Below are 18,352 nucleotides of genomic sequence, written 5' to 3' on the forward strand. Positions count from 1 at the left end.
CCTTCCTCTTGCTATGCCATTGCTGCTTCTTCAAGTTGTTTTTGTTAGACTGCAATTAGGATGGTTATATACAATCAAATTATTTTTGCAACTTTATTAAACAACTGAGGCATCACCTACAGTAAGGGTGTAAGTGCCAAATGTGCAAATTTGAGATAAGATTTTTTCTATTCTCTTTTTTAAATTCTCTGTCAGTTGGTATAAGTACTTACTGTAAACCTATAGCTTACACCACAGCATGTGGCAGCTGCTGGTGTGGGGCTCCCTTGTACCTAATAATGGCAATGTTTTGAGAAGATCGAAAAAGAGACATCAAAATGGTTAAATGGTGCATGATGATTTTTGGAAACCAGGTGACTACAATCTGCAGAATGCCTATCTCCACGAGGCACATGTAAGCCTTAATTACAGATATCTCGAAACATCAGACTGGCACTTACGCTTTTACTTTGGGCAACACCTCAATTCATGGACAGATTGTATCACAGACAGTGTGAAGGGGAGTGTCATTAAAGTCACCAGTATATATACTTCTATAATAACATAAAACAATTGGATTTACATAATGAATGACAAGCTCTATAATTCATCAAAAACTAAAAAAGTTATACAAAGAAACGTACCCTACCTTATACTAGGAACTGAGGCTGGTCTACTAGTATTGTCTGTGCGTTTTATATGGTAGAAAACAATCTGAAACATATGATCTGTAATAAAATTCACAATATTATGAGTGATGGCAATGCTTTGATTTGGTTAAAGTTAACATCAGGTTAAGCCTCTGAGACCCTCAACAAACTTACATCATTCTTTGCTATTTGTCCACAATTATGAATTATCCTACATATTTTATGTGAACAACTTCTACTGTGCTGGAGGGGGAGGGATTGGGGGGGGCTGACGCAAGACAAATTTAGCTAATGATTGGAAATGAAGTGGTCAAGAATCCCTACATCAGAGAAAAAAGCACCATAGAAATAAACATCTAAGGGCTTTGTCAGCTAGCCTTCATCAAATTGCCTTGCTGTTTACTATTGTTATATACAGTACTTGCACCATCTAGGTACATTGGAAGTGGTACATATATTTTACCTCCAAGGTCTATGTACACTGTTTACCTGCATTGTATACACATGTTGAACTGCACGCCGACAACTGTAAACTGAATAAAAATTATCTTTACATTATTATTATTATTAATATTTTTAGTAACATGTTGTTTCTGAAAAATATCCTGGAAAGAAATGTACCCAGAAAGCCAGTGACAAAGGCATGATTATTTACCCCTCCTTGATCTTTAACCTGTACAGTACTTTACTTTATCCTCTTTGCCACTAATTGGCCATTTGAGTGGTCGGTCTCGTCTCTATTACACACTGTTGGCAAATACTGGGCATGTACTGACCTCACACAACTTGTTCACCACAGGAAACATGCTAATATTGTCCATAACCTCAAATTACCTGCCTGACCCAGTACAGTATCCCAATTATCAACACTTGTTGTCCCACACTGACCTTACATGACCTGTCTCACCTGTGACCCAGCAAGTTGCAGTTGTGACACTTTGTAGTTAGATTCATCAAGTCAAATGTGAAAATGATGTTTGTGACCCTTTCATATTAAAATAATAATTATCATTTGATCACACACATTTTGCACAATTGGGTTGGTTGATTCAACATTTAGGGAGATGTTCAGACTCATGACTTCAGTGTCCCTCACTAAAAATTCCCAACACACTGCTAAACACATGAGAATTTACTAATGTGTATCTTGGCTCACTATCATTTGTCTGAGACCTGTACCTCCAAGTTCCCCATGTATGACTGATGCTCAATACTGTACTGTACTTCACCTTAAGAAGTAACAGTAACCCTGTTTAAAATACTCTGATATAGCATAAAGCAGCTACTGACTATCACCATGGTTTTAACTGACAAGTATTCTGGAGCAACACTTTAAACATTTGCTGAAGACTATTACATATTGGTTAGGCTGCCACAAAATGAAATCGGTACAGTACCACTTTCTTCAATGAAACCAGAAAATAAGGAGATGAAAGGCTGTTTCAACATGTCTTCACTAATGGAAAATCACAAAATAGTGATTGTGGCCAAAATTAAAAGGAGCCAAATACAAGAGGAAGATGTCCTCTTTATTCTCCCACAGCAGTTCAGGTATATTTTGGACCTGGTACAGTACTGTATTTGCCAACAGTGTGTGAAAGAGGCATGACTGACAACCTGGCTGGCTAGAATGCCAACCAATGGTGAAGAGGATAAAGTAAAGACACAGATATTGTAAAGTTTCAATCATTCTGTGTTAAATACTTTATCCAATCTCGCCTAATATCCTGTAATATCACACTTTTTTAGTTTGGCTCTGAACATCAGGTGCCTTAATAGGTCATGTATTTATATCACTAGTACAGTAGAGCTGTAACTGAATACAGCACAGTAGTAGTATGAAGCATCAAATTTCTTGTTGATGGTAACAGAGAATGGAAAAATTTTCTGTTAACCATTACAACAAGAAGTCAGTCAGTCAGGAAAAGTGAATACAGGTGCTAATTTATTTAATATTAATCTTCCCAGTAATCATAATGTACAGTGTACTGTAATATATGTGACATTGTGAGTATGAGGAATAATCTACTTACAATAAATATTTCAATTACAATTATTTAAGAAATCTATATCATATATAAAAAAAAAAGTCCCATAGTTGTGAGTTGAAATATTTTCAGTGAAGTGATGATAATAAATGTTAAAACTTACCTTTATTGATAACTATGATCATAGTTCAATATAAGAATTAAAATTTTTCATGATATGTTACCATCCATCAATAAATCATATCTATTGTCCAAGTATTTTAAATAAACAAGTAGCAACAAATTTCACAGGAAAAAGTAAGCCTTTTATGCTAGAAAAATAGATAGCTGAAGAAAATGGCAATGGAATTTTATATACAATCAGGTGCACTGAATGCTGATGACTTTATTTTCAGTTTGTGTGAAGGAAGAGGGCAATCCAGTGACTGTGTGTTGTTTGTCACACGTGCTGGAAGTGAAGACTTAATAGTTGTCATCATATTCTTCGTCTTCTGGTGGAGACTGCTCGACCTCATGGTAGTCCAATTCCAGGGCCGCTAGATCCTCCCGTGCTTCTGCAAACTCTCCTAGAGAAGGTAAATTTAATCAGAGGCATATAACAAGTGAGAGACATTTCCTTACAAAATGTTCGAATTAAAGGAAACAAGAAAAACAACACAGTGGTCATAGGAAGTGGTACAAGAACACAAATGGGAGTTGAAAGTTAGTATAAGTATACTATCTTAAGTCTTAAAAAAAAACATACAAAGCCACCCAGTTAGTTTTCCAGAGTACTGTACAAGACTACATGCCCACAGAGAAAATGAATCAGAAAATGAAACATACATTGGTTACAAAAAAGAACTGAACAAACACAGGTGACCATTTAAAATAAATAGTTAAGACCTCAGCAGTGCTAGTTGCCATGGGGTCACAATACCAGCATAAATATATGAAATTATACCAATGACCATTAGATATCTTCCACTTTTAACATTAAAGTTACTTGTTGATGTACGGTATACATTCTCTCCCTCTGCATAATCTTATATACTGTATGGTAAAACAGGGAAGAATTTTGTCAAGGATAGATCTACTAATGGTAGAGGTACAGTACATGATTCTTCCTTCCTACATCAACACATTAAGTAGGATAATGGAAGTAAAATATAAACTTGTTTGCTTTTAAAGTCGATTTATAGCACTGAAACAAACAACACAAGGTGTTCCAAGAATTAGTTTAGCCTGTAGCTTCCTATAGCCAAGTTATACAATTGGGTTGGATGTAAGAAGATGAGGAAGAGGATAAACTGACTTTAGGAACACCTTTCATGACCTTATATTCTCAAAGTCCAAGAAGAGTAAAAAAAAATGTAGTTTCCCTGTAAGCATTCAGTCATACGAGTATATTTGTGATTATGACACTCAAGAAGTTAAACTCCCTACATCAAGACTGAAGTGATATGCACACACATAGAACCTAAATTATGTCTAAATCATTTTGAACTACTGTATAAATCTCATATTTTTATTAACATACCAGTATGTGATTTTTAGCTTATCAAAAATACAAAAGTAACCAAGTAACAGTCTTTTGGGGCTTATTTCTTTATTCCCATAGCAAATCCAAGTGGTTATTCATATACAGTACATAATAGTAGGGCAGGGAGGCTGCAGATTGGATGTACAAGTACAGTATTGTCCATCTCTTACAGAAAGTAAAGGGATCAGGAAATTCATATTCCATTTTACAGGAACTGAGGGATGAGAGTGTTGTACAGTATACAATATATGGCATATCCACCTGTACACGTAGGGTGAAGACAGTTAATAGATATATCTTCCTATCTACAAGAAGTAGGAAAACATTTGTTATATTTTCTGATTCTCTACAGGGAATGCAGGGATATGTACCATATTATCCCTACCTACAGAGCTCACTTAATCATCTGTAGAGACATGCTAAATACTGCCCCCCCTCCCCCCCTACTATTACAGTAAGTAGGAAGGATTCATCCAGTGCCTCTCCTCCCCAGAATATTATGTATAAAATAGTACAAACACATCAGCATTTATTTAATTACTACCTCTAACAGCAATACAAAGCTGTCAACATACAACCAACTGTTGAAGGAGGACCAAGGTCTTGCTTGTTTTATGCTTTGGTGATACATAAGCTTGACTCCAGATGTTGCTGAACAAGTCAATACCCCTGTACCTAGTTGGCTATGTTGCCAACTTATGCCATTAACACTGCATTTTCAACTGACACAACTGAAACATTGCAATACTGTATTTTTCTTTTTTAGAAAATTTTAGTTTTGGTAGTTAGGATGGTAAGGATCACCTGGTAGTTCAGACTCCCTCTTGCCTACAACCAACTTGTTATGAGACATGAGAAAACCAGTGATGATAATTTACTAAAAAATGTTAATATACAATTAAACTTATGTTGATCAATAACCCCAAAATAATGTTTTTCCAAATACTGTACTGCACAGTCCAACCCCCCAATTCGATTTCTAATAGTTTGGAAAAAGCAAGATAGAGAATTTAACAAATTAAAACAAATTTCTATTAAGATGGCTATGAAAAATCATGACCTATAGACACACATATGGATATTAATACCACCATAAGTGTTGAAAAACCATTTTACTTTTATCACATTGAACTCTACTGCACTGAAGGACCTCTGAAAGCATCTAAGGAAAGCATCCTAAATAATACAGTACAGTACATATTTTTTCAAACATTTAGACAATTTCTAACACTGACAAACTACTTAGGTAATGTTGACATTCTTTGTGAGTTATTTGTGAATAAATGCTGTCGGGAAGTGTATTACTAGATGTCTATTGCCTTATAAGTGTTATTTCACTCTAACACTTGTACTGTACCTGGTGGACTTAAATACTACAGTGAATAAAACATACACTAAACCCCCGATACAGTATAACGGACACTATCTATAGCGGACCTCGACTTTAACGGACACTTTGATTCATTCGGACTAGGTTCATATACCGTATTGAGGACTCAGGTTTGTTAAAGTAAAAAATAACGGACTCGGGTCCATTATGGTAAAAAAATTACGGACTCGTGTCCATTTGTATCCAATTTCTCACAAATAATTACAGTAATACCCCCATTTAACCCAACCTGCATAGTGCTGATTCATTGTAGAGCTCTTTGGTCCTCTCCTGGAGTTATTTTTTTACAAGAAAAAAATTAATTATGAAAATCCATAATACAAGGCAGAAGTTACAAGACTAGCCAACAACGGCCATGTTTCTTTACAGTCTATCCGCCAAAGAGAGCAACATACCCATGTATGCTCGCAGCCAATCAGCGCTCTCGTGTAAAATTATTCCCGGTAGCATTCAACTTACTTGTCATGCTCGCTTTTTATATGAGTGATTTCAGTATATTATAGTGAATATTTGTGATCCTGGTAGTGCAGTGGTCATTGTTTATCTCACCCCTCTTCCCCTTACAACCAACCAGTACCATATGTGTTACTAATGTGTCGAGTGATTTTGTTTATTCTGCTAATCTGCAGGTCGCCACTCCATCACTCTAGTTTGAGCTCATTCTCATCCTATAAACACCAGTTGGTGATGGTGAATGTTAGTGGTGATGATGAGGGTTGGTGGTGATGGTGAGTATTGTTGGTGGTGATGGTGAGTGTTGTTGGTGGTGATGATGAGTGTTGTTGGTGGTGATGGTGAGTGTTGTTGGTGGTGATGATGAGTGTTGTTGGTGGTGATGGTGAATGTTGTTGGTGGTGATGGAGAGTGGTGATGGTAAGCGTTGGTGGTGATGGTAAGCGTTGGTGGTGATGGTGAGCGTTGGTGGTGATGGTGAGCGTTGGTGGTGATGGTGAGCGTTGGTGGTGATGGTGAGCGTTGGTGGTGATGGTGAGCGTTGGTGGTGATGGTGAGCGTTGGTGGTGAAAAGTGACCCATGTGGTTACTTCGAACTATATTGGTACAGCCTGTATATAACAGACCAAGTGCGTTATTATTCCAGATCTGGAGAGAACAGACTTTCGACTTTAACAGACCTGCCTCCCCCCATTTAGTCTGTTATATTGGGGGTTTACTGTAATTAATAATAATAATAAGAATAATGATAAGAAAAGTAACTATACCAATATCAAGTAAAATAGTACTGATAATAATAATTACAATTACTGATGCTTTTTTTTATTATTCAATCAAGACCTTACCCATTATTGCACAACACTGACATCCTCTCATTCCTCCTGTTCTGTGGTCCAAAGTCTCTTGTACAAACACACATCACATCTTATCCTAGAATTGTGTTCCTATACTATTTCCAATCTCCTTGAACTCCTCCTAATTCACCCTTTATATACTTGTATCCATTTCCTCTCGCTCATTGTTTTAAAATATTTCATCCATATTTACTTTCCTCACTTGACTAAGAATCCCGAACTCCTAGTTTCTTGATTCTCCCTTGTCTTTAATTTTTCTTTTTTATTTCAACCCCTTCACTATGGGAATGCCACTTTTAATATTTTATTTGGCTAATGCTTGACAATTTTAGTCAGCAGAGAGGGGATACCCTATACAAGTGGTTAATAAAATTGGTCAGACATTTCAATCACGGTTCTTCTCAGTTCCTTAGATGCCTTTCTTTCAATTTCATTTAATTTATAATTTTACTACAGTAAAGCCATTCAGGTGATCATTTTTTCTTTGTTTCTTTGTTTACAACCTTGACAGTCCATAAGTGTTAGTACTGTACAGGAGGTAATCGGAGTACCCAGAGAAAAGATCTGACCCGGTTGAGGATTCAAACTGGGACTCAGTGGTGAGAGGCAAGTATGCTATGGCTGTATTCATTCACAAGACCCCAAATTCACCTTTACAGTAATCCTGTCCACCTAACATTCACCCACTCTTGTTTCTCAATCTCCCACCACCAATACCACTTATCAGGTTACTAGCATTTTGTCCATTTATTTGTTACTTTGCTATGAACTTTATTGCCCACTGTTAGTACATGAAGAAACATCAGGGTATACCACTGTAGTGTACCAACAACTTTTAACCCGACCCATATTATCACTTTGGAACTAGCACATTCATTCTGTCATATAACTTTGAATACTAATAGTACATGCCCAGTACTTGCCAATAGTGTGTAACAAAGAAGTGAACAACTACCCACTATTGCTAACAGGTTGATCAGTGGCAAAGAGGATAACATATAATAAAGTAATAATAATAATTACAGTATAATAATAATAATAATAAAGTAGGAAGACCACTTGTTATAAATTAAATTGTAAAGAGTGAAACACAGCACAGTACTATACTGTAGTGATAGAAGTGACCCGAGTGCTGGTTTGACATACACCAGTACATTATCACAAACTTATTAACATACAAAAGGGGGTTGCTTAATGTACAACTAACAAACTTAATTCAAACTATTACAGTAGAGAACAAATATTATGTTCACTCTCAGAACAAGTCCTAAGTTAAATAATGCATGCATCTTAAATTAATAAATGCAATTAGAAACTTTGATTAGCCTGAGATTGTTGTGAAAGTTAAAATACATTTACACTTAAGCTTAGCCTAAACTGATAGAAAATACTCTTAAAGATTAACCTTTTGATTTTTTATTATGATCACTGTATTCTGATTTCCTTTCATACAAACAAGTATAGTGGTCCCTCAGTTAACGAACACAATTCGTTCCACAGAGTCGTTCATTAACCGAATCCATTGTTTCAATGGGATATTGGGTAATTGGTTCCAGCTCACAGAAAAGTACATACAGAGTAAAAAAAAAAATGCAGTTAAGTACACTTAGTTTGAGGTGTGTATGTTAGAAGGTTCCTGGTTGATGATGATGATGGGATTTAGAAGTGAAGGTGGAGGAGAAGGGAGAAGAGAAGGAAGTGGGGATGGAGGAGAAATCGCCTTTCAGGGGACCCATGCTTGATGCAGTAATTTCACCAATAAAATTTTAAGTTCACTGGGTGTAATTCAAGATTATTTTATTTAAATCAACACTGCACTGCTCTATATATTATCAATATGTTCACTAAATTTCAGAATGACCAATAATTTTAATGTAAAAATATTCAAGACACCAACAAAATCGATGTTCACTCCACTGTAAACAAAGCCAAACTGACACCTGGTGGGCGAGTCAAGCAGTTGATGGGTACACAAAAAACTAGTTCCCTGTACTGCATATATTATCAATATGTTAACTAAATTTTAAAATGACTAATAATTTTAACATAAGAAATGCAAAAATATTAAAGAGCACAACTTTCTTGATATTTACTCCACTGAAAACGAATGTAAACATAGAACAGATTACTGAATTGGCAGACTAGCCCATCAGCTGATCAGCTGATGCTCACAACAAAACGTGTTTGTTGTAAGGATTTCGTTAATCGAAGTTTTGTTCGTTAACTGAATTGAAGATCCTTATGGGAGGTAATTCGTAAACCGAAATTTCGTTAATCGAACCTTTCGTTAACCAAGGGACCACTGTCCAGTAGCATTCACTGGATGTTATATATTAAGACTTAAATCTTAACAATTATAAGCATGATGGTTCAATGACTATATGTTCAGTAAGTTCCTTGAAGACATAAACTAGCTTACAGATAATGGAAAATAACTTGGCCACTGATCGGCTCATTAGCTGATCACATCTCTGTTACACACTGTTGGCAAGTACTGGCTCCTGAATGTATCTGTGCCTGCACCAGTGTTGGACAAGCCTGGTCTTGAAAGAGCTCATACTCAGTGCTATCACAACACTCTCTGGCAGATTGTTCCAAGAGTTTACAATTATCGCTCCAAAACAGTTTGCCTTCACAGTTTTGAGGATTTGTGGCTTCTTTAACCCCTTGTGGGGCAGGCATCCACCAGATTCAGATTTGGACACTCAACTGAGTAGTTCACTCTACTTGCAGGTACAGATAGATTCTGGAGCCAGTACATGCCAGAAAGTGTTGTGACGGCACTGAGTGTGATCTCTTTCAAGACCAGACTTAACCAACACTGGAACAGGTTCAGGTACATTCAGGAGCCGGTGCATGCCCAGTACTTACCAACAGTGTGTAACAGAGACGTGACAGATCAGTGGTGAAGAGGATAACAGTCTAAAAAGTGATGACAAGGTGGACAGTCAACAGGGCAAACACCTCTAAACCATCTATAGTAAACTGTTGACTGCTCACATTCACCCTCTTTTTCGTCTTACTGTAGCTAGTTGGTAGCAAGGCAGTCAGCCAGTCAACTATTATCTCTTCCACTTCTTCAAGTTCTGACCTATCAGTGCCCTTCCTGCACCACTAACCTTCTTCATCCATCTTTCTCTACAAAAAAAGGTGTTACTGGGTTTTGACTGGCTGCTTGAAACAGGTATTCAACATCATCAACATTAAACAGCCATTTTCCATACTTGTCTGGATTAGCTGTTAGTGTCAGTGACAACTAGCGGGGTGTGTTCCTGTTATACTGTATAATGTATAATTAAATAATACTGTAATATTAATAATAATAATAAATATGAACATATCTAATATCCAATATTGAAAATTTGATCAGATCACAAAGGTGATTTTACAGAGCTATTACGGTATATATCCATTCATATACAGTACAGTATACCTCTTTTTGTGTTGCATTAACATGATCATTTTAAACTCTGGCAAGACTATTCTTAACCACTGAAGGATGTGAATGAGAGATCAGACCAGTGTCATCATCAAATCTAATACAGGCATCCCCCGGGTTACGGAAGGTATGTGTCTTTGAAAATTTGTCCGTAATGTTAAATTTCATAATGCGAAACCAATTTTCCCATTGACTTCCATTATATAATTGGAGATGCGTTTCCAAGGAAATATTTTCGGGAAAAAGACGTAATACAAGCACATTTATGAATGAATTTTTTTTTTTTTTTAACATATACATTGATTATTTTATGATATAATATGATAATAAATGCCTGTATACAAAACACTTGAATTTAACTTACCACAAACAACGTTGAGTGCTACGTTAGGTGAGGTGGTGCAATCGGAGTTACTGGGAGGGAGACGGTACTGGAAGGGAGACGGTATTGGAAGGGAGACGGAGGGGCACTACTGGCTCCTGCCTCGCCCTGTACAGTATTGTAGCAACCACCAAGAAATCCACACGAAATAAATTTTATAATTTCTGTAAAAAATTTTCTAATAATATTGATGAAAAAATAAAATAAATTAACTTAAAAATTTACCCAATTTCCGTAAGGGCGAATTTTTTTTCCATATCCCGAATTTATTGGTCGTGATTTACAAAATCCGTAGGAGCGAATTTCCATAGCCAGAGTTTCCGTAACACGGGGATGCCTGTACTGTACAGTACTATAACATCCTAGTTTCTCTCAACAATATGTAACAACAGTAAAACATTAACTCCTGTTGTACAGTCCCCCAAAAGTATTGTTACTTTTTCTGTCTTTACGATATGAAATGCTCAACGAAATGTTTTGTTACATTCATCTCAGCATCATTGTAAGTTGGTATGTCGGCTTGGCATACAGTGTTGACATGTACAGTACACAGCATATGTACAATACAGTATTTATACTGTATAATATTTGCAGGAATAAAACTTTTATTTAGGGTAATTTTTAAATTCTGGCAGTTTTTGTGCATGAAAGTGTTACCTAACCTAACCTGGAGTCGACTGTACCAACCGTTCTGAAACTAGTGGACTAACACTGCTCAAAACACCATGACCACATCGACCCCATGGCTAGCAATACTTTTTTGGGTACTGTACATGACTTGAACTTTAATTTTTTTATTGTTAGGTATTTTGCGAGGTCCCCATAATTTATATTACAGGACTAGACTATCAATGTCAGATGAGTCACAACAGTAAACTTGTACCAAAGTACAGATATTCGTCTACCTACCTATAATATTCATGTGGTTATTGCTGATTTATTTTGATTTTAATGCTGAGTATCTTCTTTCACAACAACAACTGCTGCTGTTGCTACTTTTCAGCTCACCCATTGTTCCCCAATGTGCTGGAGCTTCACTGTACAGTGCAGTACTGTAATCTATTTAGTCAAGTTCCATCACTCACACATCTGTCACTGTAAACTGCACACTAACATGTACCTTTTGACTGATTGATTTATATATCTTCAAACACTAATATACTGTACATGCACAACAATTTTGCTATGAAATTACTTCCAACTGATTACACTTGAAAAAACAGAAAAACTAATTCAGTCCCTTCAAGTCCATCAAGACGGTTTGTTGAATCAGGTCATAGCATAGCTGTGTCCAATAACTTCCATTCCAACAGTGGCGAGGCAGCTCAGGTACAGCCTCTACCCAGACCACATGTACAGTACTCAAGACTCAAGAAGTTCAATACTTCTAGTGAAGATGGTCAGCACCAGGGGTGATACACTGTGATCTAATATTCGTCAATAGAGTCCCCTTCATCTTGGGCACTGTCTGTTACGTCTCTGTAATCCTGTTCAAGTAATCTCAAGTTCTCCTGGGCTTCTGAAAACTCTCCTGTGGACAACAAAATAACTTCATGTTGAGAATTCAGTTGGAAAATTCTAAATAAAATATGTTTACTGTCTGCAATTGGGCGTACTTTAATTCCATCAACAAGTTATTAATATTATTGGTATGCATTTCTTTATTTAATAACAGCCACAAGAGCATGAGTCCAAGCAACAACTACAAGCCTATCATTATCAGGTCTTGTATCAAGAGAACAGGACAGGACCTAAGACAGCGGTAAAGTGGTCTCTGAGTTTCCTTTATGGCTATCATGGGATATCAGACAAGACCTATGAAACGATCATTCATTTCTACTGGTAGGTGGCACAGCTGTGTGTGAAAAGAAGAATGTTACCACTAGCAATCAAGCACATCAGCACAGGATGAACTCACCATTGTATCAGATGTAATAATGCCAACAAATTAAACAGGCCTCTGGAAGGAAAATTCTGCTTTATGAGGTAAGAACTAACAGTACCTCTTTCTTTAAGCTTTCTTAGCAATTGGAGGCCAGGGAAACAACTTAAGACAAATCACACACATATTACTGTAGTATGCCTTACTGTTATTTATTCAGCCATGCAGGAAAAAGCATTGGCCCAGCAGATGACACGGACTGGGTCCATTTTAGCAGTGGGGGGAGTAAACACGGCATACGGACTGAGAGGGAGAGACCGGATAGGAATTTGCCACCTCAGACATTGGTCCGGATCAGAGAGGTCCAGAAGTGCAAGGGTTTACTGTATTATTATTCTTATATGAAAATAAGATCCTGTGGACACCCATGCATATAGATGATACACAGTTAGCAGAGGGAATGAAGGGAATTTTAATACTGCTCTAGTTTACCATAAAAAGACTATAACACTGAGTCTGAAAGTAGTATAACACATGAACTTAACACTGTATTGTATAAATATTTTAAGTGTACTACTGTATTATTAGTATTATTTTGAACTATTCAAGAATGTTGTATTTTGATGTACTGTACTATTATTATGAGCTATTAAAGAATGCTGTATTTTGGACTGTTGACATATGCATTACATGTCAGTGACAAATAATTTCATAAACAAACATAGAATATTGAAACCACCAAGCAGTTTGCTCTTTTCTACAACTGTTTGATACAGATGGCAGAACAGAAAGGCATTGGCTGTCACAGAGAAGGTGATGAATGTGGTAAAATACTGTACTTCAGCAGCAAGCAGTGGACATCAAAGTGGTATTACCCATAACATAGTGCTTGGGTGAACACAGGCAGTAAAGTGAGCAATAAGAAACTCAAAGAAGACACACATGATAGACACATCAGTAATTATATACAATAATAACAGGATGAATAAGTATATTTATAAAGTCAAGGCAAAGATAAAAAAATACTGTTAAGAGATACAAAATACTGTAAAGGGTAAAATCTATGTGGTATGATGTAAGAAGTATTAAATACTGTATAAGATAATTAGCTTATGAAAGATATACCCAGTAAACCATGATGAAGTATGTAGGATAACAATTGAGGGCCTTAGGACTGATAACTCTTCAGACAAGATACAATAGGACAGATCCCACAGAGATGTTCAAAACCTTGAATGGGTTGGAGGTCGTAAACCCAAAGCAAATTTTCATGATTGTCATGCACCACCAATTCAAGAGGGCACATCTTCAATCTCACCAATGTGTTATATAGGAAGAATATTACGAAATACTTCTTGATACAGAAGCTGGTAGACCTATGGAACTGTCTACCAGCTCAAGATGTAGAAAAGAAAACAGCACTGGCCTTCAAAATACAGTAGTTCTGGACAAGACTATCAAGAACAAAGGAGGAATCCTACACAGGACATTGGCCTTCTCTGTCTTGGCCACCTTTAGGTAAGTAAGTACAAAGTAAGAGGTACTGTATACATTATCCATATCTAAATCAGTGATGTGTGATGGAGTCCAGCAGAGACTGTGGTGAGCTAACAGCAAGGGTCTTTACTCCTCTCAAAATTCAGGGAACAAAATTAAAGATACAATATTTTAACTTAAAAGATGACAGGTAAGAATATTTGGTGAATGTCAAGAAAGATAACGAAGCTTTATGTGTGTGTTAGTACAGGTATATGGAAAATATGTACAGTGAGTTCTGCTATAACGCGTGTTTTGATAACGCGAATTTGCTCTAACACGATTTATGAATTAGGAACGATATTTGTATAAAGCGAACGCTTGTTTGCTATAACGCGATTTTTGCTTACTATTTCTCCAATTTTGTGGTACAGTGGGGTATGCTATAACGAATCTAATTGGTTCTAGAACCTTGTTCGTTATAGCATTCGTTCGTTATAGGATTAATCCGTTCCAGGCCCCCAAATACAACCACTTAACACTGAAAAATATAATATAAAATTGTAAAAATTGTAAAAAAGTGCATAAATATGCATCTAAACCCCTGAAATAAAGAATATCATTAATATTTGTAATAAAAAAACAATAAATTAGAAAAAAAAAAAAATTAAATAATGTTCGTTGTAGGAGTTTCGTTCGTTATAGCATTCTCAATTTTATAGGTAAAACCGTTCGTTATAGGAATATTCGTAGTAGGATCCGTTCGTTATAGCATACCCCACTGTATTAACTGTGAATATAGTAAAGAAGAATATCAACAAGAAGCGTTCTGGTGATAGAATTCCCGGTGATGATCGTAAAAGAAAGGATATAACACTTGAAGAGAAGCTCGATTTTATCAACCTCAAAATCACCCTTCTCCCCCATCAAGTAAAGTGTTACATTTACTGTATGATTTCATTATTAGATATGAATGTAACATTTATTTAGACTGTGCTATCCTTTGTGTTAGGCTAACTACTAAATTTTTTCGATTTCGAGTAATCTGCACCTAACCCTATTTTCTCCATAAGCCCTGTTATTTCTATTACGCGATTTTCTATAACACGATATTTTACAAGAACACAATTATCGCGTTATAGCAGAACTACCTGTACAGTAACACATCCTACTAACATTTCTATTTATAAAATGTAAAAAATAAGGCGACAGGGTTACCAAAGCCAAATAGGCTATGGCATTAAAGTAAACTTTTACCAGCCAATAAAGGTGATGCAATAATATGATGACTGTTAGACTACAAAGGCGTAGCCAATAATTTTTTTTTTTACGGGGAATAGCCCACCCGGGCACAGGTCATCGACCCACAACGGGGCCTTGGGGGCAAAAAAATAAGAGTAAAACAAAATTAAAAATAGAAAAGAAAAAGATTATAAGTTTTGATCTACACCAGGAAGATGCCGGAAAACTGGCTTTTTAAAGAGAGACAGATTGTATGAGTATGGAAACACAGAAGAAGGCAGAGCATTCCACAGTTTGGCTGTGTGAGGAAAGAAGGATGTACTATAATGGGTTATTCTTGTGTGACCGACATCCACAGAGAAACAGTGGGCATCACGGGCAAGACGAGTGTTACGAGCCCACGGCCTTGCCGGCAGTACACAGGAAGCCAAATCCACCGAACATTGCCCGTTAAAGTACCTGTAAAAGAGAGAGAGAGAGTGAAGCAAAAATGAGGCAAAGAGAAAGGGACGAAAGATTATCAACTAAAGGAAGAGAGTCAATAAGACACAATGCCTTTGATTCCACCCTATCAAAAGGTTGGACAGAAGAAGAGCCACCCCAGATATGAGAGCAGTACTCCAAGTTAGGACGAATGAATCCCTTATAAACTTAAAGCAACTACTCAGGTGTGAAGTAGCTATGGTATCTGTACAGCATTCCCAGCTTTCAGGAGACAGCTTTAGCAATGTGGTGAGGCCTAGTATATCCATTTTTGAGCTTAGCAGAATGATTGCGTCCTGAAATGTGATCGGTGGAAGATCATCTACTTTGGAAAGTGTAATTGGTAAATACTGAGTTTTATTACTATTGAATTTAACCAAGTTTCTACCTCCCCATTCGGAGATGCTGCACAGATCCGCAATGATAAATGAAATGATATCAGCTCGAGAAACAGATCTAGTCTGAGAATTAGGAGGAAGGGAAAATGTGAAGTGTAGAATCATCAGCGTAAGAATGGATAGAATTAGTCTTAGTTTGAAGTAAATTATTGATAAAAAGAAGAAAGAGAGTAGGTGAATGAACAGAACCCTGTGGTATACCACTTTCGGTAGAGAAAGAGCGAGAGATTGATCCCCCGACAACAGCTGCCATGGATCAGTTCTCAAGGAAGCTAGAAATTAGAGAACAAAGTGGGGGAGACTGGCCAAATCCAACAGCTTTAAATCTGTTGTGTATAATGGAGTTATCCATGGGTGTTTCCGGGGTAATCTGCATTTCAGCTCATTATGTAATGATCACTGGCACAGACAACCTGTTTTTTGTTTATGTACACATTTTAGGCAACATACAGAGTTATTTGTGATGGGGGAGGTTCCTGAAAATCCCATCACAAGTAGAAATATTGTAAATCGGGTTCATTATAACATGGGGTTCAGTGGGATAGGTTCCTGGCCAGTCAGACACCCAATGTATCACAAAAAAAAAAAAATCCTAAAATACTACTACAGTAGCATTACAACACAATTAAACAACACTCACCACATCTTTAAGAACAAGTCTAGTCGTCATCATATGTCCCCTTCAAGGCTAAGGGGACTCTTAAGGTGGAATGGAGACATCAACCTAAGTCCCACACAGACTTTGGGGAGTCTGAAGTGTGGGAACTGGATGTGTAGCCTTCATCCTGGCCTTAAAGATGGTGAGCAAAATGCTTGCCAGACATTTTCATAGATAAATTACTCATTTCGGTCACAAAAATACAACAATAATGATGGGGACTCTGTTATTTTATGAAAAAAAGTATCAAATATGGTGATGGAAATGTGGTAGGGGATTAGTAGGTCTCATGTTATTGATCTGACTTGATCAATGTCAAGTAGAGATGGGATTGGGAATTAGTGGGCTCATGCAATATCTGGTCACCCACCGTTAGGGTGGGGGATTAGTGGGTCTCATGACAAGAAGAGATCTTGAATTAAGACGAAAGCTAAGTAGCAAATGTACTGTAATTTTGGCTAGCAAAAAGTGTATAAACTTTTATTCACAGCACCTGTTCTAATTGTGTTAGAGACATGAATTTGGTACCAGCCAGTTTCAATAAAAAATTCCTAAACAAAATATTTTGACAAGATAAAATGATGGGGGACTCAATTCCTTTATGAAGAAATGTAAGAAATGTTGATACTGAAGTCTATAAAATCAGTTCAAATTAACTTAGAAACAACGTTTTTTTAGTAAAATAATCGTAAATAATTTATCTGAAAGGTTTGTTAAATAAATATGTTTAAAAAACTAAATATCTATATGATACTGGCGTGCGATGCACCTCGTGAATGGAGCTGTGTGTCACAGTAGAATTTTCCACCATGTACTGGAGAAAATTTTCCCAAGTCTAAGTGACATATCTCACACAAATAGACACAATAGCTGTACTGTATTTATTTATGCAAACACTACTTTACACATACAATATGCATATTATAAATAACACAAATGATGTACATGTATATTACTACTGTCATCTTGGGCTAAAGTATAACAAGTATACAGTACTGTCCAATCTGTTGAATGTAAAACACAACTCTAATCACTTTTTACGTCTTTTAACACGAGTCATGGAGGTGTAGGGGATTAGTGGGTCTCGAGTTACTGACCTAACCTGATGCAATGTCAGGTTTACCCATTGTATATAAACTCTTCTCTCATTTGCAGTGGAGGTGGGGTGAGGGATTGGTGATCTCATATTACTTGACCTTCAGATGCAATGTCAGGTCACCCATTGTCTGGGTGGGGAATCAGAGCAAAGGCACTTCACAGTCACTAAAACAGAGTACAATGTGAACTTTAGTGATGTCCTTTTTACTGGAGAGAGAGAGAGAGAGAGAGAGAGAGAGAGAGAGAATAAGAGAGAGTGACAAAGAGAGAATAAGAGAGAGAGTGACAGAGAGAGAGTGAGGGAGAGAGAGTGGAGGAGAGAGAGTGATGGAGGAGAGAGAGTGAGGGAGAGAGAGTGATGGAGGGGAGAGAGTGATGGAGGAGAGAGAGAGAGAGAGAGTGATGGAGGAGAGAAAGAGAGAGAGAGGTCCATTTCTTACACACATGTAACCAAGAAG

General features: G+C 36.9%; 1 protein-coding gene and 1 long non-coding RNA gene across 7 annotated transcripts in view; one reads left to right on the plus strand and one right to left on the minus strand.

Moving 5' to 3' along the window:
• Positions 1-79: 79 nt before the first annotated feature.
• The window catches only part of LOC121860727 (tubulin alpha-1C chain-like), a 52,510-nt gene continuing 34,237 nt past the window's right edge, over positions 80-18,352 (minus strand). Inside the window, exon 10 of one of the 5 annotated variants that reach the window (XM_042358055.1) lies at positions 80-3,183. In XM_042358055.1, coding sequence (XP_042213989.1) covers positions 3,080-3,183 — 104 coding nt within the window. In that variant the 3' untranslated portion in view covers positions 80-3,079. Of the gene's footprint in view, positions 3,184-9,678; positions 12,189-18,352 lie in introns of those variants that run through there. The other 4 variants (XM_042358054.1, XR_006087917.1, XM_042358056.1 and 1 more) reach the window with 4 other exon arrangements.
• On the plus strand, positions 3,058-13,644 carry LOC121860731. Of its 2 annotated transcripts, none has more exons than XR_006087920.1 (2): positions 3,058-3,192; positions 12,333-13,644. It is a non-coding gene; the product is annotated as an uncharacterized LOC121860731 (long non-coding RNA). The 2 variants fall into 2 exon arrangements; XR_006087921.1 differs by lacking the exon at positions 12,333-13,644 and adding an exon at positions 11,971-12,258 and having other exon boundaries at positions 3,061-3,192.

This window comes from Homarus americanus, unplaced genomic scaffold, assembly GCF_018991925.1.
Source record: "Homarus americanus isolate GMGI-L3 unplaced genomic scaffold, GMGI_Hamer_2.0 scaffold23617, whole genome shotgun sequence".
Taxonomy (NCBI): domain Eukaryota; kingdom Metazoa; phylum Arthropoda; class Malacostraca; order Decapoda; family Nephropidae; genus Homarus; species Homarus americanus.